General features: G+C 37.5%; 3 protein-coding genes across 5 annotated transcripts; 2 read left to right on the top strand and 1 right to left on the bottom strand.

Moving 5' to 3' along the window:
* Positions 1-6,498: 6,498 nt before the first annotated feature.
* LOC144654052 (neuronal pentraxin-1-like) lies at positions 6,499-13,867 on the top strand. The gene is made up of 4 exons (XM_078514165.1): positions 6,499-7,210; positions 11,269-11,374; positions 13,021-13,264; positions 13,426-13,867. The coding sequence occupies exons 2-4, from the start codon at positions 11,290-11,292 to the stop codon at positions 13,865-13,867; spliced, it is 771 nt and encodes a 256-aa protein (XP_078370291.1). The 5' UTR covers positions 6,499-7,210; positions 11,269-11,289.
* Positions 13,868-14,800: 933 nt separating this feature from the next.
* On the bottom strand, positions 14,801-18,287 carry LOC144655553 (uncharacterized). Its single transcript, XM_078515803.1, has 3 exons — positions 17,412-18,287; positions 17,203-17,244; positions 14,801-15,919 (listed from the first exon to the last, which is right to left on the bottom strand). Exons 1-3 carry the CDS (start codon positions 18,034-18,036, stop codon positions 15,720-15,722), a joined length of 867 nt encoding a protein of 288 aa, XP_078371929.1. The 5' UTR covers positions 18,037-18,287; the 3' UTR covers positions 14,801-15,719.
* On the top strand, positions 18,179-27,537 carry LOC144655559 (uncharacterized). Of its 3 annotated transcripts, XR_013571141.1 has the most exons (7): positions 18,179-18,308; positions 20,802-20,902; positions 22,907-22,988; positions 23,375-23,463; positions 23,961-24,037; positions 26,395-26,685; positions 26,718-27,537. XR_013571141.1 is itself a non-coding variant. In XM_078515811.1 (6 exons), exons 1-6 carry the CDS (start codon positions 18,204-18,206, stop codon positions 26,496-26,498), a joined length of 558 nt encoding a protein of 185 aa, XP_078371937.1. In that variant the 5' UTR covers positions 18,179-18,203; the 3' UTR covers positions 26,499-27,537. The 3 variants fall into 3 exon arrangements, 2 of the variants coding, with proteins under 2 accessions (XP_078371937.1, XP_078371938.1); XM_078515811.1 differs by having other exon boundaries at positions 26,395-27,537; XM_078515812.1 differs by lacking the exons at positions 26,395-26,685; positions 26,718-27,537 and adding an exon at positions 25,884-26,004 and having other exon boundaries at positions 23,961-24,093.

Genomic DNA, 27,537 nt, shown 5'->3' with positions numbered 1-27,537 from the left:
TGATGTGTATAAAGTTTAATATAATAACGCCTTCGCGTTTTTATTTGTCCCTGCCCCAAACGAAAACCTATCTAAAGCAAGAAATCATCCCGTCGCTAGAAAAAAGAAAACGAATTGCGCACTTGAAGTGTTACACGTTAATTTTTTCAGGCCCTGTTGTCTTTTTCAAATTTTAATTTGTGTCGTTAAATGACCATAACCCAGAAACCCTAACATCGTATCTAGTTTTCAAGTTTATTCTTTCAATTTATTTCTCAGTTTCATTGTTTTTTTCCTTCCTTTGAAAAGACACAAAGGTTCGGATGAGTAGAGGTAGTTACCTTTTAAAGTTGTTCTTCGTAAGTTTTAGAAAAAAATATTACGTGAAAAGCATAAAGTGTTGGCACACAATTTTAGATATTTTCATATTAGATTTTACATTCTTAAATTCTAGGCGATTCAAGTGTTAATCAATTACAAACAGTCTTATTTGATTTAGTTGAACTACAAACGTGTTCTGTACTTTTCGTACAATGACCAGATCGTTACTAAGCAACATACACGTGCCAGAATTTGTAGCTGACTTCTGCACACGTTCTCGCAGCAATTTGCATTTTGTTTTGCGAGCTGGAAAAGTTTCACGTGGGAACTTTTCTACGTTCTAATCCCTTTTCCTTTGTTTCCAGATCGATTTGAGAACTTTGCGTAAACAACTATTGTTTGGCTTAACTAAACTAAACAATCAATGTTTTTGTGTGCGCCCAACAGTCAAGTAACAACCTGATCACTATTTATAATTACTAGCATTTATGTTCTTAAGTATTCTTAACTTAGTTTAAGTTAATTCTGGACACTCTGGTCTTTTGACCAGCACGAACTGTGGAACTTTGATTCCATTCAACTTTATGAACAATGGATCGCTTTAATTAGTTTACCTAGTTACCACAAAATATTTACATGTTACTTTTGGATCCTTTTGTGTTATTGAATTTAACATTGTGATAGTAGATCACGTACGGAAGGAAAAACCCGCTTAAGTCCAGCAATTCCAGTGATTGATATTTGGGGAAACTTACATTTATGTTCACACGTATAAGCCGTTTCATTAAGCTGATCTATTGGCTAGGTATTGTAAGTTGTACAGCAAAAAGTAAGAACGCGGTTCGCGCAAGATTAAAGAACGCCGCCGTTGCCATGTAAGATTACCATTCCAAAACATTACAGTTAAACCAATCACAAAGCTTTACGTAATTCACGTTAACCAATCACTGAGAGTTGTGGATCTAGAGCGTGGTTTATATTAGTGTCGTTTTAGGGTGTAAGGACAGAGAGAAGAGCAGTTAGGAGCAGAGATAGGAAAAGATCAATACCTGAAGCCGACGAGTACACAATGTAATAAACTTGGTTAAAGCAGAAATCCCGTCCAGAGTTATATCTCGAGAGCGACTAAAGGAAAGCAAGCCAGGACTCCAAAAAAACCGCGCAACAAAAGTTTACTAGAAACAGGCTTTAAAAAATGACTAACAAATTGTAACAGTTACCTTCAAACAAGGATAGAGGGCTAGCCGAGGAGAAGATGTCGAACTATTAAATAAAACATCGAACAATGGACATACAACTACAGGGCAAACTGATACAGCCTCGTTCCTAGGGATATGATGAAACAGATCTAAAAGAACATTAGCAAGCATTTTCAGAAGAAAGGCTTTTTGTCGAACATTTCTCTCTCTTCGAAAGCACTTAAAATCTACAAAATAAAGCAGTTGACGAGAGAAAGGGCTATAGGGGGAAAACCAGATATCAATATACGTCAAACTCGTTGTGTCAAAGAAATTATTTTTTACTCAAGCGTAAAACTGACATGTCTTAACTGAATGTTACAACATCAACAAACTGCAACTCCGTTCAGTTTTTGAATTGGGGGCGGGGGTGGATGCCACCCCCCCCCCCCCCACCCCCTTGTAACTTTTTTCGTAATTTTGAAAAGGGGATTTATTCTATGATTCTTGTTTTTTGACGTTGCCATGGCATCATCATAATAGCATGTAAGTATGGCCAAAACTCGGCATTTTTGACACAATAGTTATAGTAAGTGGAGTACAATTCAGGGAGTAATCGGGCGAGTAGTTTTAATATCGGCCTAATTAATCCTATCTATAACAAATTTCGAGGTTAGGAAGTCTTTGAGAATCTCTTTTTTTGTATATAAAGGCCAGAGGCATATTCAATTAAATTTACAAACAGTAGGTAAACAGCAAGACAGAACCCATCTAAGTGCATATATTAGGCGCGCGAATGACGTAGGTGTCCAATTACAGGTAACCAATCGGATACCTGTATTTGGACACTCACGTGATCGCGCGCCAATAACGTGGCAAATAGGCGCGCGCTGAGCCAATCAAAATCTAGAATTTTGTTATAGACACGATTATTCACACGCAGTTTTCCCTTTTTAATAAAAGCCTCCTCTTGAAAATTCACAACATTTTCAGTTACGTACAAAAAATATACTTTTTCCGAAACGTTGTCAGAGAACGGAATATTGTACAAACTTGATAACTGTTCAACAAAAGTCACCTTCTTTTAAACTAGCTGGTCTTCTTTGTGTTTGACCGGCGTGGGCGTCATACAGGTGTAAATGGCGTTTTCAATTCCACCCACACTTGCCTTGCTAATTTTTTAAATAGAAACAAAAAAAAGCAATCAAGAGAATTCCGCCCACGAATTTCACCAAGTATATGGACTTTGCCTACAAGAAAAAGCGTTTTCTTTCATCTGTCGATCCAAGTGTTTTTTTTTTTATAATCACTTTACTAGGTTCTTCAGCCAAATGTGCAGGGTGGCAAAATTATTTATGCTTAAATCAAAGGCGTTAAGAAGAAATTTCCATGAAGGCTCTTTGTAAAAATGTCAAATGAAATAAATAAAACAACGCCTCGTGCTCATAAATACTCAACAACAATGTTTCTAATCTCTTTCAAAAGACTAGTTTCAAAAGGTGTACAATAGAGTGCTTTATATTGTCTTAAAACGTTCTGATGAAAATTTCTTAGTCAAGCATCCGAACATCGTCTTCATTCAATCAATGAAAGATTTTATTCAATGAAGGTTTCATTCAATAACAGCTCTCGGCAATTTTCAGTTACATTCTACGAAGAACATTCAACATTCTACGAAGAACATAAAATATTGAAACAAGAAAATCAAGCCAGTGCGATGAAACCATATCAAAGCGCAGGAATGCATATGCGCCCTTCAGGCAATAGCACACGTTAAGTACCTGCACAATAGAACAAATTATTATAGAGGGATTTTAGTTAACCCGTGAAATAGTTTTTACACTTTTAGATACTATTAGACACAAATTTCATTCTTTTCTTTTGTTTCCGTTCGACTATTACGCACAAACTGGTAGATATTGTTTCACGGGTTAAATGAAATCACTCTATACGGGTAATTGGTTGTTGCTTTTTTCCAATCAGACATGCCACCTTCAAGGCTTTGTGATATGTTCACTTCCAGAACAAGGCTCTTTTGTGAAGTAAAAAAAAACAAAGAAAATGGGAACGATGCATGAAATAATTTTTGAAATATAAACTTGACATACACAAGAAAGAAAGCACGACAGAAAATAACACTTAAGTAGCAAATGATAAGTACCTTACACAAAACAACTGACAATCGGCATTAAGGCACAAAGGCACAAAGAATTATCCACGGGTTTGATTAAAGTTGGTTTTACACGTCACTTAGTGCAATCCTCCCCTAACGTTTGTCAAATATTTAGTTCCAAAACAAGGTTCTTCAACGAAGTCAGGTCATGAAAAAATAGAAACAGGAAAATCAAGCCAGCCAATAGCAAAATGGTGGTCGATGAAACCATACCAAAACGCAGGAATGCACGTGCGCCCCTCAAGCAATAGCACACGTAAAACAAGGCCGACAAGGGGCTGTTTAAGGTCATTGCCCTGAAATAGAACTGAACACAATTTTTTAACCAAACTTCGTCTATTGGTTTATTACTTTAAGGAAACTTAAATTTTGAAATAAAAAAGGGGGGTCACCAGATTCGTTTAGGAGCAGGAAGACCTTGTATCTTCCATATAATTCCTTTAAAATTCCTCTGCGAGTACTAGCAAAGTACACGTTTTTAGCGATAATTTATTTTTTAAACACAAGAATTGATCTGTTTTCATTTTACAGAAAGAACTTGATCGCTACACCCAAAATATGAGAAAAAATTGATAGGTCACCAGACTCGTTTACGAGAAAGCGACAATTTACTTCTCTCGCGGACTAAGCCACATAGAAAAAAGCCGCCATTTTGTTTATGTGCGCGCGCTCGCGCGCGCTTATTACGCGTAAAATTCTGCGCAGTAAGGATGCGCAATGCAATACAGGGCAATGATTAAAGGAGTTTATTTTTCAATTTTTGTGGAAACACAAACCAGACAAAATCAAGAGACAGCTTCTATATCAAGACTTCCCTAATGGTGGGCTAAGGGTAACGAATGTTGAAACTATGTTCAAGTCCCTGCGTCTGGCGTGGATTCCGCGCTTGCTTAAAAGTGACGATGTGCAAGCCCCCACGTGGGCAATAATCCCCAATAATTATTTCAAAAGATACGAGGGTCTTAATTTTCTATTACACTCAAATTATGACACAAAATTCCTTAAGAACCTAGATACCCCGCTCTTCTACAAATAAATTTTGCAATTCTTTCTAGAACTTAGAAACATTTACAGCACGGGCGAGGAACAGGAGATGATTCTCTTTAATAACAAACGATCCAAATTCACGGTAAGACTTTTTTTCTATCAAGACTGGGTTGATAAGGGTGCCCTTACTTTGCAAGATGTCATTGATAATAACGGGAGATATTTGCCATTTGAACAGTTTAAACAACGATATGGAATACAGTGCAACTTTCTTCAATACTTCCAAGTAATATCCGCAATACCAAAAGCACTATTTGAAAAAGCCAAGGGCCGGGTCAGACCAAATGTCTATTTTCTAACCGGCGCTAAGTCGTTTCAGCTATCGCCCCAATTAACTATAGACCTATTAAAACTCAAATCCAAAGATTTCTATTGGCTTTTTCTTCATAACAATAAGACTCAAGCCACCGGTCCATTGAAATGGGAGCGTGACCTTGCTCCGGCAGCCTTACCTTGGCGTCAAATCTTCACCAGAGTAAAACATATTTGTAAAGAAAATAGATTGAGAGAATTTTATTATAAGCCAATTCATCGAATTGTGGTGACAAAGAAAGAGCTCAATCTCTATGGAATTACGCATAACAACAGATGTTTTTATTGTGGTGAGCCTGATTCAGCTCTCCATACATTTCAAGAATGTAGTGAAGCAATATCTTTTCACAACAAAGTATTACTGTGGTTCAATGGGATGCATAACACCTCTATTTCTCCTACAAGCTACGAATTTCTCTTTGGCGTGCCACACTCTAAGGACAACACCCTAAGGAAATTTAACTTCTGCCTCCTGTTTGCAAATTACTACCTCCATTTTCAGAAAATGAATGAGAGAATTTTTAACTGGGCTGAGTTTAAAACAAAACTTGACAATAAACTAAGATGTGAAAATTTACCTTAATCTTTTTTTTTTTTTTTTTTTTTTAGTAAAATAAGTTCTTCTTCCTTTATTTATACGTCCATTCATAGTTAATAGAGGGAAATGGTTAGGAAACCCGGCAAAGTTCTTTGTTATATGTTTTTGCTCGCTATTTTGGGGGTTGACCCTGCACAAAACCTGACAAAATACAATAGGTGGTTACGTGGGTTCATGCAACTAACCAATGGAAACACTGCGATGACGTAATTCATGCATAGTGTATGAGCGCAAAACAAAAGATGTGCTGGGTCGTGGACCTTCCAACATAAATCTTGGCCTCTTTGTTTGCTTCTTTGATGTTTGCCGGGTTTCCTAACCATTTCCCTCTATTAACTATGGTCGATTAGGGTAAATAGGGAGAGCTAAATAGTGATTATAATAACTGAAGTTTCCGTAAGCAATGTGATGTAGTATGTCTCGTAACAAATGTAACTTATTGTACATTAGGTAATGTAACCGTCATGTGAGTAATGTATGTAGTGTAAGTAGTGTGAAGAATGTAAGCAATTCTAATGCAGTGAAATGTAAAAATGTAAGTAATTGTACGTTAAGTCATGTAGGTAACCTAAGAAGTAAAACTATAAAAAATATTATATTCTAATTCGCTCCCCGCTCAACGGAATATAAAACATTTATCATGTAAAAGGCAACCACTTTTAGGGGTGTGTCAACACGAACCGTGTGCGTCGACCCTCTTTATTATGTCTTACAATCACAAATACATAAATTTTACAAACAATACATGGCGAAAATAACGAGAACTAATAACAACTATAAAGTTTACAAAAATCGGAACATCTGCTAGTACAATATAAATATAATAACATGATAATCCAATACTCGAAAACGCTAATCAAACCATAGTTAATAGAGGGAAATGGTTAGGAAGCCCGGCAAACATCAAAGAATCAAACAAAGAGGCCAAGATTTATGTTGGAAGGTCCACGACCCAGCACATCTTTTGTTTTGCGCGCCATACACTATGCATGAATTACGTAATCGCAGTGTTTCCATTGGTTAGTTGCATGAACCCACGTAACCACCTATTGTATTTTGTCAGGTTTTGTGCAGGGTCAACCCCCAAAATAGCGAGCAAAAACATACAACAAAGAACTTTGCCAGGCTTCTTAACCATTTCCCTCTATTAACTATGATCAAACTTAGTCATTGGGTATTTAATTTAGAGGGCGAACTGACGCGGTCGTAAGACTCCAATGAATACAAATGAAGACAACGCAATATATATACCCAACACCCCGCTAATGAGGCATTGTACAGAATGCCACATAACACTCCCGAGACTTGGTTACGTAACCCATGATAAATTCATGTAGACACGGTAACGAGTGAACTTAGCCGAGACAATACATAATGTACACTGGACAATAATGGTTTGGTAGTCAATGAAACTAAACTAACAGGTAGGAATTTTTCGTTTACGGTCATTCGTGTTCCACACAGGGCGCCACGTGCCTTACGCAATAGCGTCTTCTTATTGTTGACATTTCAGAGCCACTCTCGTTATTTTCAGTGAGTACACGAAGAAGGCACTTGCTCCCACTTCGGCTCTGACCCGTTGAACCAAGCTCAAAGGAAAAGGTAGGAATTAAAACAAGTAACAATACAATGGATACATTTTACATGATGTAGGACAATGAAACGAGTTCAGTAGGACACATTCCCTAAAGAATTTATGTTTTCCTGGCCGACTTTGTGTCTTCTTTGTTATACATTGTTTTTTGTTTGTTTAGTATGTGGAAGCAATAACCTTTCAGAATTACTGTTTTTGTCGATTCTGGACAAAACTTTTCATTGAAATCCCAAAAGAAATAAGCCTTTCAAAATTTCAAAGAGGTGTCCCATGACTTGATGGCTCTTGTAATATGCTTAAGCAAACAACCACAATTTTTTTAGGGGCAAAAGGTGAAAAGATTTTTTAAACAGCCAATGGCAAAACGCTTGTTCACACAGGAAAATAATTATTCTCACGTTCAAATTTAAATGTTTAAGTCTGAGGCATCGCGGGCAAAATCCTAAAAGAACCTGGACGCTCCTTAACTTGAAGAGTTACTTCCTTCTTCAGTGAAACGTAACACTATTGAATTAGCTTTTACTATGTCGAGAAACCAAGCCGTACTTGTTGAAACAACTAGACACTTGATTCAAGAACCCAAAATATGGTGGCTAGAAGTTTATCGTAGCAAAAAATTTCTCTTTCCTAAATGATTGTTACAACGAGCATTTTATCAGCTCTATGCCTGTTCTGTATAATACAGATAAAATCGATTCAGTTGTTATGAAGGTTCCGGCGAAGTTCTTTCTGAGTCCTGAAAGTATAGAATGTAGAAGCAGGTATCATAGCCTACAATCCCAGACATAACCTCTTGGGAAGGTTGCACATATACACCGCAATTTCAAAAACTTCGACATAAATGTAGTCTCTAGGTACCTACACAAGATGTTTGGCCCCCCCTCTCCCCCATATCAATGTTGAAGTATTTCTGAACATTATGATAGACAATATGCTGTGATTGAGGTCTGTAGGTAGACTTCAACATTGAATGAGGGGGGAGGGGAGCGAAAACTTGACGACCTTCCCAAGGGTATTGACGAGGATTGTCTGAATCAGACATAGAGCATAAAATATTCTATAACCAAAAAACTATGTACGCTATAAAGCTGAAGTTTGGTGTGGTCAAGGGATATAGTATATTCTTTCTTTTGGTCAAGTTGTAAGTTGAAGCAATAAAAACTACCGATTAGGTGAAAGAGGGTTTAAAAGCGGTGTTGTTATTGCGTGACATGTTCTGATGTTTATAAACATTTACCTGTATGGAGTGTGTAACTAATTTGGTTAAGACGTCAAAAACCAACGTAAAATACTGAAAATACTGAAACTGTTCTCTTCATGTCTCATTTCTCCGAACTAACATTTAAAGAAATGTATACAGCCAGTAAGGAGAGTTAACATAAACATCTTCGGAGTAGAAGGGTGGAATTATTCGTTTTTGGGATTTGGTATCTTTAGTTCTGTTTTATTGCGCTCTTTAAAGAACACTAGGGACAATGTCATAGTTGTTTCTAAGTGACATTATTATTTACCGTATGCGAACGTTGTGAACAGTTTCCGTGACTTCTCGCAGGCAAGGAATAGTAAACTTAATTACACTGTAAACATTTCGTCTCACAGTACTCCACAGTTCTCCATGAGAAAATCGCGCCAAAGAACGCTATTTTAAGATATTTCATGCAGCTTTTCTTAAATATAAGTTAGGCAGTAAAACTCCAAGCAAGTGAGACGAAGCTTTTATCTTGAAGTAACGTTTTTGAGTGATTTTGAACAGTACTCCATTGAAAACTCGAGTTTAAAAGATAATGAGAATGATAACATTTCATTACCTTGTTTTGATGGAGTACTGTGTGCTTTCCCCTTAATAAAGCAACATGTACTTCAAGTTTCATTGCAACGAAGCATTTCTTTATAAACATTAACCATGTCCGCGTACTTTCCTGTTAAATCAACTCCGAGCGCTATAATTTCGGAAACATTAATGGAGTACTGTTGTATTTTCCCGGAGTACTGTTGTCTGCGATACACAACTTGTTAACAAGGTGTTGACAGCTTACAATAGAGATAACATTTATTATTCGATGTTGTCCAAAACTAAGCGAGGAAAGCAGTGTCCACACGGTACCAAGTTTCACTGCTCAGCTGGTGGAATTGGTCGCCAAAACTGTATGAATTTCCATCTCACATTTAACATCTCTTAATTCCAATGTTGTGAAAACAACAATAATTTCCACCCGTCAATCAACTCGTCCAACTCCAATTTTATGTAATGAAAAATTAATTATGTTTACTTTGGAGAAAGTGCCTGGTAATACACAACATCGTCTGAAAATTTCATCCATTAAGATTGCATGTAACACTTTCAATTCAGTCCGTAAAGACCCCGAGATGTACTACAACGCCCAGTCATTTCACATACTGTCTGAATCAGACATAGAGCATAAAATATTCTATAACCAAAAAACTATGTACGCTATAAAGCTGAAGTTTGGTGTGGTCAAGGGATATAGTATATTCTTTCTTTTGGTCAAGTTGTAAGTTGAAGCAATAAAAACTACCGATTAGGTGAAAGAGGGTTTAAAAGCGGTGTTGTTATTGCGTGACATGTTCTGATGTTTATAAACATTTACCTGTATGGAGTGTGTAACTAATTTGGTTAAGACGTCAAAAACCAACGTAAAATACTGAAAATACTGAAACTGTTCTCTTCATGTCTCATTTCTCCGAACTAACATTTAAAGAAATGTATACAGCCAGTAAGGAGAGTTAACATAAACATCTTCGGAGTAGAAGGGTGGAATTATTCGTTTTTGGGATTTGGTATCTTTAGTTCTGTTTTATTGCGCTCTTTAAAGAACACTAGGGACAATGTCATAGTTGTTTCTAAGTGACATTATTATTTACCGTATGCGAACGTTGTGAACAGTTTCCGTGACTTCTCGCAGGCAAGGAATAGTAAACTTAATTACACTGTAAACATTTCGTCTCACAGTACTCCACAGTTCTCCATGAGAAAATCGCGCCAAAGAACGCTATTTTAAGATATTTCATGCAGCTTTTCTTAAATATAAGTTAGGCAGTAAAACTCCAAGCAAGTGAGACGAAGCTTTTATCTTGAAGTAACGTTTTTGAGTGATTTTGAACAGTACTCCATTGAAAACTCGAGTTTAAAAGATAATGAGAATGATAACATTTCATTACCTTGTTTTGATGGAGTACTGTGTGCTTTCCCCTTAATAAAGCAACATGTACTTCAAGTTTCATTGCAACGAAGCATTTCTTTATAAACATTAACCATGTCCGCGTACTTTCCTGTTAAATCAACTCCGAGCGCTATAATTTCGGAAACATTAATGGAGTACTGTTGTATTTTCCCGGAGTACTGTTGTCTGCGATACACAACTTGTTAACAAGGTGTTGACAGCTTACAATAGAGATAACATTTATTATTCGATGTTGTCCAAAACTAAGCGAGGAAAGCAGTGTCCACACGGTACCAAGTTTCACTGCTCAGCTGGTGGAATTGGTCGCCAAAACTGTATGAATTTCCATCTCACATTTAACATCTCTTAATTCCAATGTTGTGAAAACAACAATAATTTCCACCCGTCAATCAACTCGTCCAACTCCAATTTTATGTAATGAAAAATTAATTATGTTTACTTTGGAGAAAGTGCCTGGTAATACACAACATCGTCTGAAAATTTCATCCATTAAGATTGCATGTAACACTTTCAATTCAGTCCGTAAAGACCCCGAGATGTACTACAACGCCCAGTCATTTCACATACAATCCCAGACATAACCTCTTGGGAAGGTTGCACATATACACCGCAATTTCAAAAACTTCGACATAAATGTAGTCTCTAGGTACCTACACAAGATGTTTGGCCCCCCCTCTCCCCCATATCAATGTTGAAGTATTTCTGAACATTATGATAGACAATATGCTGTGATTGAGGTCTGTAGGTAGACTTCAACATTGAATGAGGGGGGAGGGGAGCGAAAACTTGACGACCTTCCCAAGGGTATTGACGAGGATTGTAGTCTTGAATTTAATATCACTGCCTTTATACTTTTTTATTAGCTCCATAAATATTGAAGAGAAATGAAGTTCGCTTGTACCACTTTCCTGCTCGTGGTTTTGCTCGTTTCTGTGATGGATACCACAGATTCCTGCACTCCTTCTAATGGTAAGCTAACAAAACGCACTTTACACTGTCTACGTCTGTCGTTTTAAATTTAAACAATAGGTTTTTTATAATCGTGCTTAACAATCAAATTAACTTACTTCATGTATAGTGTTTGCCAATAAGGTAGTTAAAATCTGCAAATCTCATATTTATATTAATTTCGACGGGTATATATTGTCAGTGGAGTACTGCCAATCAGAAAAAAAAAACGGAACATAGCCAGCCAATCAGAACTGGAAACCATTCAACTGTTCACACTTATTTCTTGCTAACTGGACACACTTTAAGTTACCGTTTCACCCGAGGTGCTGTTTGTCTGTATGCCTATTAGTGTCTACAACTCAGTGTAAACTGTTTTAGAGCTTTATAGCGACAGAATAGCTGAAAATTTTATCGAGAAAACAAATTGTCAATCTCTTCATCCAGATAAAGAGGAATTACAGAAACTCAAGGAAGAACCCAAGCGGCGAAGTGGTTATAAGTTGCTGTTAAGTTTGTCTTCGACGAGCGAAACCTGCTCAGTTCAGGCAATAATCCAAAACTGCCATTTTAACATTTCTTACATTGTAAAATGACTTAACTTTTTTTTATTTGGAGCCGAGACAAATTTTAATGGTTTTCTATCAAGTTTTATTTAAGCACCACCGACTCGTCACCTGCACTGTTTAAGATATATCGCTTACCATCGTAATAATTCTTTTACAACTGCCTTATCAAATATAATTATGATACTAGCAACACAGAGGTGGTTGTTGAGTTACCAAATCGAAATGGACTGGACATAGAAAGGGCCGCAAAGCACTATGGATCGTTTGTTATGTAATCTTATAACGAAAGCTAGGAGTTTATTCATAAGTTTTTTGAAGGGAACCCCCACTCTTATGACAAGTCGGCGTTGAATTGTTGAAATGATGCCTAAATTCCAAATTTTAAAGGACAAGGGAAAAATAACGTTTAATAGCAGCAATAAGTAAAAAAGAATATTGCTTTTAAATTTCCCGTGCGCTTCCATTTGGGCATTTTGGATTTTATGACGTGCAATGGAAGACCAGTTGTTTAAAACAATAGATCCCCTGCATTCTAACAATAGCGGCAACCATTACACGTCATAAAATCAAAAATGGCGGCGCGCGACAATTTTTTCCACTTTTTGTTGCTATTAAATATTTTTTCTCACTTGTCCTGTAAAATTTGGAATTTAGGCATTATTTCAAACAATCCAACGTCAACTTGTCGTAAGAGTGGAGGTTCCCTTTATGGGTTTTAAAAGTTGGTGAGTTTTACTCTGTGTATTTTCACAAGGCCGGACAATGTGACTATTTATCTGTGTTCATTTTTTTGCTATAATTTTGTGTCATTTTTGCCGAAGAGATTCAATCGTAATATTATGTGGTTTCGAAATTATTTCAATTTGTAGCTTCTGATTACATATTTTCAAAAAATGCTGAAATCCAGCCATGGTGATCGTTTGCTCCACTGACCCATCCGCCCATGGCCAGTAATCTTGGGCGTCAATACAAAATGTTTCTGGCCCTTCTCAGAGCTCACTTTTAAATGAGCCAAAGTCGCGGGTTGAAAAAGTTTTACACCCTAGGGATTTAACTCTATTGTTATATTGATTGCATCGTAACGTTCTCTTTCCGCAGAGTACCGAATGATTTTTGAAGAGCACACCACCACAGATTACGCAATAAAAGAAAACTCTATCATGTATGATCTGGACGCAGCTACAGTATGCTTTTTTGCGAAAGACACTGATGACAACAAACCCGGTAGATATGGTGGGGAGCAGTGCGTATACAGCTACAATGTGGCTGGAACAGTGGCGGGAAATGCGTTATTGCTATGTACAACCCCCAAGTTAAATGTTTATTTCGATAACACTGTAAGGTACTGGATTAATGGTGAATTTGCGATAGAAATACTTCATCCTTTGTTTAGTTGTTCCTTACTAAAAGTCTTTTGAACAAGTAAAGGTGCGCTCTAATATAATTACAAATGCTTCTTTGCATCAAAGCATTATCCTTGCAATCTCTTTTCTCTTTTTGAAGGTATGCTGATGTTGTTCTTGACTATGGTAAATGGAATCATGTCTGCTTCACATGGAGCAGCGCCAACGGAGACTATAAGTTCTACAAGGATGGTGTGCTCGTAGGCAGTGGTTCAGGCCTTAATAAGGGCGGCAAGATACGTTTTGGAGGTACCACCGTCATTGGACAGGATCAGGACACCGTTGGTGGAGGCTTCAACGTAGACCAATCTTTTGTTGGCGAAGTGACAGAGGTGAATGTATGGGGCAATGTTCTCGCTGAGAGTGATATTGTTGCCCAAGCCAGCAACTGCCATGTTACCCAAGGATCAGTAAACTGGTGGTCTCAGTTTAAAGATGGTGTTCATGGCGGAGTTGTGGTAGTGGAGCCCGATGAGCCAATCCGCCTTCCACAAGAGGATCCAGTAAGGGCAATAAATGGGCTTAAACAGATTCAACAATGACTTCCCGACTGTTGTTTTGTATTACTCTCAAAACGTGCCTTTATATTGATGTTTTGATGTAAAATTTGCTGTAGCAAGATAAGTATGAGATGATGTACTCGTGTTATGTGATTGATGCCGAAAGAAGATCATTGTTATGAATTGATATTTAAAATAAAGGATCCTTCTGTAACTGATGATGTGTAAAACGTACTATCAAATCAAGCTAACAAGAAAGCATCCCGTCGCTAGAAAAACGAAATCGAAATGCGCACTTGAAGTGTTAAAAATTAATTTTTTTAATCTCTGTCGCCTTTTGGGGAACAATTTTTAAAGGGTTTGTGCTCAAGAATTGAAAACCCCCAAGTTATCTTTTATCTATACTGGATCAGACACTCTCTCAGTTTGTTTTTAATCCAAAAATGACGGCATCAGTTCTTCAAATTTTGGCTCGGTTTCTTGTGCTTTAGTAAACGTCTACCATAAGACTCTATATATTAAGTGCCAACGAGTCAAAGTGCCCGAGCGGACGACTATACTAGATTTTCGTTTTGTGTCGTGAAATGAGCATTACCCAGTAATTTACCCTCGTATCTACCTTTCATTTATTCCCTCGTTTCTTTTCACAAAAACTTGATTTTTTTTTTCTTTTCGTTTAACGTACACAAAAGCTCGGGTTGAGTGGAGGTAATTCCTCTTTAAAAGTAGTTTCTAGTTAGATCAAGAAAAAAAAATAATAGGTGAAAGATAAAAGTTTGCTAGACAGCCTTTGCAAATTTGCTACCAAGTCTCAGTTCTGTATACCATCGTGTGAGCCTAGCCGGAACAAGTTAATCGTAATGGTAAATCTCTAGACGAATGACAAATTGGAGTCATAGATGCTGTCGAAAAAGAAGGCTAGCCAAGGAGATGTCATACATGTACTACAGAGCAAATACAGCCATGAGAGGAATATAAAAATTTCTTTCTTTTTAAAAGTACATAAAATGTGTCAAATGACTTTTTTTTACTAACGTAAAACTGAACAAAACATGACTTCACATGGTGTTACAGCAATAACAAACTGCAAATACCAGTCCGACCTCTTTTCAGCGGCCACCCTCGCGACTTTGAAAAGTGGCCGCTTAGGTACAATATAAACTGGATAGGAATGGCAGTAAACATGATTTTATTGAGTCTATATCGCAAAATGCCTTTGAAAAGTGAACACACATGAAGATAAATCTAAAATTCATTAAACAAAACATCAAGTGCATTTCCAGCCCATGCATAGTTCTAGCTCCAACATGCACAGCTGGCATGTAATTGAAACGTACAGTATTTCTTTGGGTTGATAATGAACAGAAAAATATGCAAAACATTTTTGACAAGTTTCTTAGGCCTTTTTGCATCAACAGTTAGTATGTGAAAAAATTAAGCTCAAGATATTTCATAGACGATATATATCATCTGTCACCATTTTGCTTGGACCCTGGCTTGGGCAGATAATTTGCTGGCCGCAGAGGTAAAAAACCATCTAAATAAGACACCTGCGACAGCAAAAAGGTGGCTGTTGAATAGAGGTATCAAATACAGCAGTTTAGTGACAAATAAATCGGGACTTTGGAAAGTGGCTGCTTAATGGAGGGTGACCGCTTAATAGATGGTCGCTTAATAGAGGTCGGACTGTATGTTCAATGTTTTAATGTGGTCAGATTGCTTAATTCAGGCAGCGCCGAACAACATGAAATGATAACCAACCAAAGATAAAAGAAACCTAAATCATAACCTGATAATTGTGCAGTCTGACAAATGTACAAGCAAGATCCTGTTTAAACAGAGGTGTAGAATCTAGCAGCATTCGTTTGAATAAGGCATGAATGCTTTAATTAAATCAAAACTTCAGAGGAATACTGGGCCAGAAGATTGGCTGCCTTAAATCACAGTGTTTGTCATAGTTGAGTTGAAGTGATGCTTCAAGAGACATAATGACAGAGGCACGTTTGCCGTACAGTGTTTGCATCTCTGCTTTCCTCTTTGAGCCAGGTTGTTCTGATGGAGCACGGGTGGTGGTGTTCAGGTGAATTGAACCAACTGTTAAAAACAGAACAAACATAAATTTGATTGGGAAAGTTGTTCAAAGCCCAAACAGTGTATAACTTTAATGTAGATGAATAATTCATCTTCACTAAAGTCCTGCACTGTTTGGGCTTTCATTGTTCAACAATGACAGGAGCATGGGACAAAGAAAAAATTTGAGACCCCGACGGGAATTGAACCCATGGCTTCCCAGATACCTGTTGGGCGCTCTAACCAACTGAGCTACAAGAGACTCATGGTGAGCTGGGCCATTTACTGGGTTGATATGTCACACGCGTCCTGCATACTGCTAGGATCAGCAATGTTTTCAACTTCCAAATAGTATGAATTTGTTTTTCTCTCTTTTAACCCTTTAAGCCCCGAAAGTGCCATTTGGCACATATTGTCATAACTTGGTCAATATTTACCCAATTAATTTGAATTGTTGCCACCAAAATTGCCTTGGAAAGATCTGCATTTTAAAAACATAAAATTGTTCCTCCCCCTATTTGTGACTTGATTGACCACCCCTATAACTGTCTTTTGAAATTTTTTTCCTGATATGTATGTGAGAAGCAACATAACTGAAATTAACCACAACAGTGAGAGCTGCACAATAAGCTATAGTTTAGGAGTATACCCATTATATACAGGGAAACACACATTTTTTAAAAAAAATTCTTTTTACGTTTTTAAGCCATTTCTTTCAAGGCCATAACTTTCTTATTATTTGTTGAAATGTTTTATGAAGTATTCTAATTAATACCTTTCAAGTGGTGTATCAGACATGGACATCCAGTTAATATTTATTGATTTAGGAAAAGAGACCAGTCGCCTCGTTTACGCTGGTTCACACTAGCAACAGAGTGGGAGTTGACTTAGAAAAACCTGCCATTATGCCCGGGGGAGGGGGGTACTCAAAAAAAGTTTTGTACGGGGAGGCTCCGTCCCGAGTTCTAACCCCTTACCCTTTTATATACCATTTTGACAAAAATTGTACCCCTTTCATATACCTTTAACTGAAAAAAGGTACCCCTTTCATATACCTAAACTTATGAAATCTCTACCCTTTTATATACCTGAGGCCTGAAAAAGGTACCCCTTTCGGGCGGAGCCTCCCTGTATATGCCATTATAGGGAGTACCCCCCCCCCCCCCCCCGGGGCCATTATAAAACAAATGTAACAGGTTTTCACTTCCTACATGTAAGTACATAAAGGTAAGGTTAAATCAAATTAGATCCCAATAAGCCTACTTTCTTTTAGTTTCCAGAAGTACATGCTGTGTTCCAGTACTTACCTTCAATGTAGTCATCTTTTTCTTGTAAAATTTCTTTTTTCCCTACAAACAATTAAAATAAAGGAAAATCAATAGATAAATAATTATAATTTAAATGCTAGGAAATATTGTGCCATTCTCAGCTAAGTAAATATTTACTTATTGCTCCAGAACCCTAGCTTACTAAAAACTGATGTCAATTTGTTAAATAACAGACATTCATAACTTACTCTGTTCTCGTTCTTGTCTGTGTTTTTCTGACTGTTCTAAGAATTTTCTAAAGTCATCATCAACTTCCATATTTACATCACTGCCATCATCATCGTCATCATCACCATTGTCATCATCACGACAATCATCATCGTCACCATTATCATCGTCAGTATGACCATCGCAATTCTCATTACTACCCGAACAGATGTCATCGTCATTACCATCATCATTCAAATCATGATTGTCCTTAAAATTTAAATCATGGTGTTTTTTACTACTGGTGGAATATTCACCCTGCAATCTCTGCCAGGGAGGACCCGTACAAAGCTGTGGACAGCCCTTGCAAAGGTTCATTTGACCTCCCAGGGAATCAAAGTCGCCATCATTTTGGCAGCATTCGAAATCATCTTCTAACATCATACTTCTTTCTACACACTCGCAGCTCTGATCTCCAACTTGGCTCGCCCAAGGTTGAGTTCTGGCGTGCAAATTGTGCATGTATGTATTCCACCACCACAGTGACATTTGGTAATAATAATTTGCATTTGCTGAAGCATACGCAGCGAAATCGTCTCTTGTGCATTCATGCTGCTTGCTTTGTTGGTGTTCCTGACAGTTCGGACGATCCTGTGGATTTGCCATTTCGTCTTGATTTAGTAAATTCTCTCTTTAAACTTAAAGTTTGCTAAAGGTTTCTGAACACAACGCCACTAAACACCGCCATTTTGTCAAAAGCGAAACCTTTTTGGCCTTATGGGTAAACTGAGTACACTGTTTTGTGGACAGCGGCAAAAACAAACATAAACAAAATGGCCGCCCAACAAAGTACACACGTGTGCGATTTCAAAGGGTGTGGAAAAGCGTTTAGCAAGGAAATCCGGCTGATTGAACACAAGCGGATGCATACAGGAGAGGTAAATCAGGTTTTTTTCGATTTGTTGATGTAAAGGGACACGTAACATAGCAGAATATCACAAATGAAGCGTGTGAATGCCGGCCGGTATGAACAATGAAAACGTTGTGGGTACGTTTCGCGCGTGAATGTAATTAGATCGTGTTGTATTCTCGGGATTCCTACCCGTTTATTTATGATTTTTATATTGTATTTGATTTTCTTCTTTTAAAATGACCTCAGGTTTTGTTTCGTATTGGGATTACACCGTGTCACAGCAATATAACATGAATTTTTGTTCATCATTTTTGTTGAAACGTTTTGGTTCTTCAGCCGCCCGGTAATAGCTAGCCCTGGATGTTTTGGAAAATCGCATTTTAAATTAACAACTCTGAGAAATACAAACTGTGTACAATCCAGCTCCCAACACACTAGACAGTTTCCTTGTATCCCCTGCCCTTCCCAGGTGCTGGTTGGGGGGGGGGGGGGAGGGGCGGAGTACTTACCAGACACTTGAGTAGGGGAGTGCCACTGGGCTGCCCAAACCCTGATCTTGTTCCTGTCCTTTTAAGCAATTTGTTTAATTTGAATTTATAAAAAATTACATTTACTCCAGCAAATTAATGTAATGATTTGATAAATGGGTAGCGATTATTCCATTTGGAAACTGCATAACACACACACACAATGTCTGTTTACACCCTGTATTTATTGTATGCATTTAATTAAACTAGTTGTACCTATCGGTAAGTGCCAACGAGCGAAATACTCATGTTTGTTCATAAGAACAGATATTGAATGGTTTTCGATAGAACTATATTTGAAATGACCAAAATATGGTAAATTGTATTTTAGGTATATTTCTCTGGTGTTCATAAATGACACAGGCTTGATAGCCTGTGTAGCAGGCGCCGTAGTTTCCAGCGCGCGTATTCTCGCGATCGCGCACTTTTTTAAACACACTAAAAAACGTACACAGATGTCTGCTACGCAGGCTACGGGTTTGACAGATTGATAACTCTTGACAAATCTTTAAATTCTTTTCAACGTTAAAATGTTACTAAATGTAGGCAATAAATGAGGTTTAATCACTGTTTTTTAAATACAACACGCGATGGTTAAAATGTTTCCGTCCACAAAAGGGATAGTTGCATTTCAAGAACTTCTTATAAATCAAATCCCAAAATCAAAACTGCTAAGATGCTTTTTTAAAAATAATTTTCAGTAATCAGAGACAGTAATGCACGGGTCAGATTTCAGTCTCGCATGCGAAGTGTCATGTTCAGTTATGCAAAACTTGAAAAATTTGAACAGAAAACAAAACTTGAACGGTCAAGGATTATTTGAAGACAAAAATTTTATTCAAGTTAACATTACATTTGCCGTTAGAAGCAAAAAACTTTTGACTTTCTTGTGTGTATGACATGCAGTAATTTTAGTGAGCGTCGCTTTGTATTGATGTTATTCCTACGCGGAGCGAAAATGCGTGCCAAATAAAATAAAACGGTATTTGATTTGAAATAAATCATCGGTCAAACAATTACTATAAACACAATCAACACTAATTAAAAGGAAGCATTTACCCGACTTCAGCATTCTCATAAGTCAAGAAAACTCTATTTGAAGTCAACAGTCCGCTTTTGATTCTCATGTCTCTCTTCGATCGTAAATCAAAGGACTCCAAAGTCGAAAGATTATTTCATCGCTTTGAAGACCTTGATGTTCATTTTTTCGGCGGTCGAATATTCTGTAGGGTATTCTCTTTCGATTTATAATTCCCTAAAGGTGTATTTATCGGTAAAGGGATGAATGACCACATTGAAAATTTTAACAGCGAGCCGCGTGGACGCCATTTTGGTAGTTTGCTCTCTAGCAAGGAGTGAGAGACTGGGAACCAGTTGGGAAGAACAATACAACCCAAATATGGGGTTTACTTACACCCAAATATGGTAAAAAAAAGTCCCTTACGCAGGACTTAAGATTTTCTCTGCCTATACACTCATACGCACAGGGCTCTATGATTCTGCCGCCTCGACAGCCTCGCCTCTTGGCTCGGCTGTCTCGTTGGCAATAACAGATGTAATGCACCTATCAATGTTAAGCCTGGGGGGGTCGGGTGGACATTCTTGAGCATTTTCTTTAAAAAAAGGCAAATTCCCCACCCCCGGGACAAAGTAGTTGGTCAAAATCCCCCCCTGAGAGCAAGAGAAGATGGTCAGATATCCCTCAAACCGTGTTGCAGGGGATCACATACGATCAAATTCCCTACCCTAGGGACATCATGTACGATCAAAATCCCTACCCTGGCGACCGACCATACGATCAAATTCCTGTGGTTAGCTGCCTCCCCCCCCCCTCGGGCTTAACATTGATAGGTGCATAAACAGCAGCATAAGCAAAGATTTGGCCTACAGAATATTGATCTGCTGTATGTAAGTGGTCATGAATAATTTTTTAATGTAGAAGTGAAGTTTAATAAATTAATGTGAGTTTACTGTTTGCATTTTGTTTTCAGAGACCCTGTGTGTGTCCTCATGAAGGATGTAAAAAATCATTTGTCAGAGCAGTACATTTGAAGAGGCATTTACTATCACATGATGGTGAAAAAATATTTAAGTAAGTGCCACTAAACTATTCAAAAGGCTATTATATAACCGTTTGTGATGAAATGTTCCAAAAGATCATCTTGCAACCTTTGGTTTACGATGTCCTCGCTGTAGCCTTTCCGTGCCTTTAGGACTTGTAATTGTAGTGAGGAGTGCTGAACTTATAACAATCTCGAAGAAAAACCGAAGCGAAATGCATCGCAAAACAGGCTGAGGTTCGACCTTGTTGGAACAGTAAAAGCTCATGTGGCTTTTTGTCACATGACTCTCATATGCATATGAATATCAATAGAAACTGGTGCCTTATGTGCAAGGATACCGCTATACAAAAAATTAACGCATTAGCATTTACAGCTATGCCCAAGAAAATTCCCGGGGGGGGGGGGGGCGCTCAAAAACGTTTTATACGGGGAGGCTCCGCCCCAAGCCTTTACCCCTTACCCTTTTATATACCATTTTGACAGAAATTGTACCCCTTTCTTATACCTTTTACTGAAAAAAGGTACCCCTTTCATATACCTAGTAAAAGACATGGCATAGACTTAGAACAGGACATTTTCTTGTCATTTTCATGCAGCGCTTGATAAATTAAAATAATACAGCCATGAAGTGCGTCTGTTCAAAATATTTTAGTTAAAGGCCCTTTTAAAAACCTAAATGACAGATTTTCACACCCTTTCATATACCAAAACTTGTGAAATCCCTACCCTTTTATATACCTGAAGCCTGAAAAAGGTACCCCTTTCGGGCGGAGCCTCCCCATATAGGCCATTATATGGAGTACCCCCCATCCCCCCCTGGGGAAAATTCAATCTTTCTGGGCATTCACTTTAAGAAGAGTTTGTGTGGGAGACATCATTAACTTTTACACGTACCTAACCCTGTAGCACAGGTAGTGAAAATTCACCAAAATTCTGGAGAGCTATTTGACCCTGTTTGGCAAGCAAGTCTATTAGTCTTATAACCTGTCTTTTTGAATTTGTAATTGTATAAATGCGGTATTTACACTACGAGTGATATTTGAAAATTTTCTCATAACTGCACTCGAGCCTTTTTAAGGCAAGTACAGACTGTGTGAAAGAATTATTGTCAAATATGCATGTAATGGATAGTATAAATTCTTAATTGCTCAAGCTTTCATCCGACTTCTCATTTATTATATACCGTAACTGAGAAAATTATTAACACGAGAAATTTCCACTGCAATTTCCACTGCAATGCAAAATTAATGATAAAGTTGCCTGCTCTCAGCCAATCACAATATCATAAAGGTAAAGTCTACGTTTGAGCCTAGTGGCCCTTGGAAGCGACTAGGAGTATTTCTTGTCCATCGCAGGTCCCCCCCCCCCCACCCCCTAGGGGGGTCTGGGGGCATGCCCCCCAAGAAAATTTTGAAATCTAGAGGCTTGGAAATGCTATTTCCAGCATTCTCCAAGAGCTATTTGTGATTTACGCATATTGCGAATTTGAGACATTTTTGACATTTTTGAGACATTTTTTCACATTGTTGTCACGATTTCTGGTTTGTTTTAGTTTTTGGCTGTTTAATATTGTTGTGCATCACCCTACGTACGTTAAAAAATGAAAAGAAGTACAAATGTTATTGTTTCAAACCACTCGGGAGATAAAATTTTATTTTCAACATAAGTTTCTACCATTTTATACAGGTCTGTTTTTACTTTTTAGGAAAAAAACTGGGGGGCACGGGCCCCCCCCGGCCCCTCCCCTTGCTACGGCACTGGTGGAGAGAGGCACTATAAAAGTAAAAAGTCTTACCCAAGAATACAACATAATGACCCTGGTCAGGGCTCGAACCTGGACCGCTCAATCCAGAGTCCAACGTACTAACCATTAGGTCACCACTCCTCCCAAGTCTCCTCAAGTGAAGTACATGAAATTTTTTCAGTCTTACAGTAAATGTACAGTACATGTACACTGTATAATTATAGTCAACTTTGATGTTTACTATCATTGTTTTTAATCAGAGTATTAAAACATGCATTGCATTGTTTAGGTGCAGTCAGTGTGACATGTTATTTATGACTAAACACAATTCCAAGCGACACGAACAGCGGGCACACAATAGGCCATTCAAGGTAGCACAGCATTGTTTAATAAGGTTTTGGAGGAGATATTCAGTGATAAGTACATTTGGCTTGACTTCAATGTACATTGTATAGTGGATATTATATTCAAGTTTGTTCCTTTTTATTGGACATTCTTGAGCAAGGTCCACTGGCTCCATTCTAGCGGAGCGTATAAAAGATGTTTGGGCTTAGCGGCTCATCTGTGCTAGAGCTTATCTTGGTTTTTATAAAACACATGAATTGACCAGGAATAATTTCTACCCTTCACTTAGGTTACCCCCAGCATTAAATTTGCCAGTACCCATTTTATACACCTGGGCAGAGAGAGGCTTATCTACAAGTGTAGCTTATACACAAGTTTTAATGGTATTATCTTTCTGAAATTATAATTGCAGTGTGACTTTGATGGCTGTGATCAACAGTTTACAAAGTGTAGCCAACTGAAAATACATCAGTTTGTTCACACAAGTGAGAAGCCATTCAGGTCAGTATACAATTTACATGTCAAGCAATCCGAAAAAGTTCATTCAACTTAATTACCCCCCGCCCTATCCCAGAAGGTCTGGAGACATAAATTTGTGTGTAGACTCTTGTTTGGAACTGTTTATTTAGTTGAAAGATTGTGTGAAGGGGCTGCAAGAGGGGAATGAAGTCCCAAGGTGGGAGGGAGGGTGAGCAGGATTTGACCTAAACTGCTGAAGAAAGCAATGAATGACTTTAATAAAGTTCGTTTCTGAATTCCCTAGAGATTTCTGCAAGATTTGGCCAGAACCACAATTTTTTGTTATTTGACGTAATGTAGGTCATTCAGTTTATTGTACCAAGTTTGTTGGACTGTGTTAATTACATAAGGGTAAGGTTGATTAACCAAGATTTATAAAATACTTGCAGCACAACAAGGGGAAATTTGAGTCTGATCTTGCATCTATTTGTAAAAAAAAATATTTTATTACAATTTCATTGTATTCAAATGATTGTTAGGTGTAAAGAGCGAGGCTGTTTGGCATCCTTTGATGCTCCATGGAAACTAAAGCGACACCAGAAAAGGCATGATGAAGGTGAATTTACTGATGGTGTAATAATAATATTAATATTATAATAAATATTATTTATTGTCAACATTTAAGGTGACTCGATCGAAATAAATGACACGCTGTATGCCTGTTAAAAATGACTAATAACTTCACCATTTCTGACTCGATTTCTTTCAAACTTTCGTATTTTGCTCGAAATTTATCGAAGAATAATACGCACGTCAATATGTCGATGTAATTATCGTGAGTTTTGCGTGATGTTGACTTTATTGAACACACCTATTTGGATAAAACTGCTATTTACAGAAAACTGAGCGCTAGGATTTCGTTTAAACTACTGCAATTAGCTAATTATAACATCTTATTATGACTCTCCAAGTTTCCGAGGAATCGTCGGAACAGAAACCTCGATACAATTTGATCATCAAAAAGTTAGTCTCGAGCAAACTTCGAGGCTTTGAACGCTCCAGCGCTTCCACATTTCGCCCAAAAGTACCATAACCGAAGACAAAGAAAGTTCAATTCATCAGTTTTGTTAGCTCCAAATCACATTCAGCTATTTACAACGATGAAAAAGTTTGAGCAAATACTATAAACTCACCATTTGAGTCAAAATGTAGGAAGGTCGCCAAATTTACGTTTTTCTAAATTACATAAAAACTAACCGTACGAATTGCTTAAAACAACCGGACCATTAAATTGAACATCTTACACAAACTTTGCGCAGCTTTACGTTTCTGGAGCTGCCTTGATTTGGATGAAATAATGTTTTAAAGTGACGCACTACTCCAACCCTATTGTGAACACGGCCATGTTGTTGTTTGGATTCTGCAGCTAACGCTATGCAAATTTCCTTGGAATTTACAAGAATGTGAAAAATTTGCACATGGATAAGGGGGGGGGGGGGTGCATTGACAGTGTTCAGTTGCTTCATGTTCTGATGTCAGAGGTGTCCTTATATTATGCCACATGAAATTTGAAAAGGGTCGGTACTAAAGTTGAAATTAACACATTGTAGTGTGTTTATTGTTATTCAAATAACCGCTATCTTATGAGGTAAAATGCACCCCCCTTATCCATGTGTGAATTCTTCAAATTCTCCATCAAATTCAAGGCAATTTGCATAGCGACAGCTGTAGAATTCAAACGACAACATGGCCGTGTTCAATAGAAAGTTGGAGTAGTGCTTCACTTTTAAAAATTAATTCGTCCATATGAAGACAGCTCCAGAAACGTAGAGTAGCATAAAGTTTGTGTAAGATGTTCAATTTAATGGTTTGGTTGTTTTAAGCAATTCGTACGGTTAGTTTTCATGTAATTTAGGAAAACGTTAATTTGGCGACCGCCCTACATTTTGACGCAAATGGTGAGTTTATAGTATATGCTCAAACTTTTTCATCGCTGCAAATAGCTGAATGTGATTTGGAGCTAACAAAACTGATGAATTGAACTTTCTTTGTCTTCGGTTATGGTACTTTTGGGCGAAATGTGGAAGCGCTGGAGCATTCCCAGCCTCGAAGTTTGCTCGAGATTAACTTTTTGATGATCAAATTGTATCGAGGTTTCTGTTCTGACGATTTCTCGGAAACTTGGAGAGTCATAATAAGATGTTATAATGAGCTAATTGCAGTAGTTTAAACGGAATCCTAGCGCTCAGTTTTCTGTAAATAGCAGTTTTATCCAAATAGGTGTGTTCAATAAAGTCAACATCGCGCAAAACTCACGATAATTACATCGACATATTGACGTGCGTATTATTCTTCGATAAATTTCGAGCAAAATGCGAAAGTTTGAAAGAAATCGAGTCAGAAATGGTGAAGTTATTAGTCATTTTTAACAGGCATACAGCGTGTCATTTATTTCGATCGAGTCACCTTAACCCTGACTGCTCAAAAATGGATAGCACTTTATCCTGGACATTTTAATCATCACTGTATGGATAAGAGTTAACACACCATTTTGTGATCCAGTGAACAGTGATATTTTAGCATTATTTGTCCTTTGAATAACCTGGGCCTCTCATAGAGTGCATGAGGGGATTGATAAATTATTTGAAAGAGGGGTGGGGGGGGGGGGGGTTGGGGATCAGAAGGGGAAGTGTGAAGAGATTGCTTGCAGTAGTGCAGATGTTTAACTGAAAAACTATTTGTAACAAACTATTTAACTTATTACAAACGTTTATCAATAGCTTTCTGGAGAACCTAGCTTACAAATAACTGTAAACATAATTTCTGGCAATTAGGACATAAAATTATGCTCAATAGCTTTACACAGGAGAAGGGTAAAATTTCAAAAGTAGAAGAATAAATAAATTTATAATCAAGTTCATTCAATTCCTTTCATTCATAAACTGTCATGTGGTGTAATTTTTTTTTTCGCAGGCTCTCTACCTTTCTTTCCAAGGTACCGAAATGATGCTTTTGCACACGATTGGCTGCATAAACATGTATCTTCTCACAAGTGTGATCTTTTCTGTGAAGTGTGATGCCTCATACTTTTTTTATTGTTGGGTTATTAACTGTGCGGAAGTGGCAAGGGGCAAGTCTCAGCAATGGTTCATGTTTCAGCATACTGCTCCATTGTATTCCTCTTGAAGGAAACATTTGTGGCTGGTTGTAACATGTTTTTAATTAGAGAGAGATAATTTTACAAGTTACACATTACTCATGAATGTAATGTAAATTCAAATTAACTTGATTAATAGTTCCTTGCCAGCCATTGTTTTGTTAATTTTCATGCAAAGGAAGAACTAAGTTTGTTTCTTTCATGGTATTCTTCTTCACTGTAAAAACACATTTAATTTTTGTAAATTTCAAAGAAGCAAGCCAATTACATGTAGGTGTGTTTGATTGGTCCAGACCTGTGTGATACAACATTAATAATTTTTAATATTTAACTGACCAGGGACTTTTTTATTTCCCTTGAAATTTGATGTTGTTTCTTTTTAGTAGATTAATTACATTTATTAGCAGCGTTGAAGTTTATTGCGATAAAGGATTTCTTTCTTCTTTATTGAAAAGGGTTACTTCTTTGTAAACATTACAAAATGGCACAAAACTTGCAAGGAGAGATGGTTAACAGTAAACACGTTTTTGTGTTTCAAATTACTTCCCATGGAAGGCGCATTAATTTAAAACTTGTTGAACTGCTCTACTAAGCTCAGTTCTTAGAGCTTTATACAAGACTCTGCAAAAGTTCTATTAAGTACCCCACCCCACCTCCTTTCTTTCTAATATGCCCCCTCCATTATCATATTTTTTAATAAGCCCCTTCCCCTTTCTCTTAAGACCCCCATCCCTAGATAGTAGATCATGACATTGTATGAACAAGAAAACAAGGTAACTGTACACTCCTAATGTTATTCAGCCATCAAATTCTATTTGTATCAGCAAGAGATCACTCTTGGATGTTTTATTAGGAGGGCAAATCAAGATTATATTTTGTGAAACTTCATTACAAAATGGCACCAAAACATAATAAAGTCCACTTTATATCTCTTATTTGTACCCCAACGGATATATGTT

The sequence above is a fragment of the Oculina patagonica genome, chromosome 5, assembly GCF_052425735.1.
Source record: "Oculina patagonica isolate OP01 chromosome 5, crgOcupat, whole genome shotgun sequence".
NCBI classification, from domain to species: domain Eukaryota; kingdom Metazoa; phylum Cnidaria; class Anthozoa; order Scleractinia; family Oculinidae; genus Oculina; species Oculina patagonica.
The sequence above is the reverse complement of the archived record's forward strand: the minus strand, read 5'-3'. Positions and strand labels throughout refer to the sequence as shown.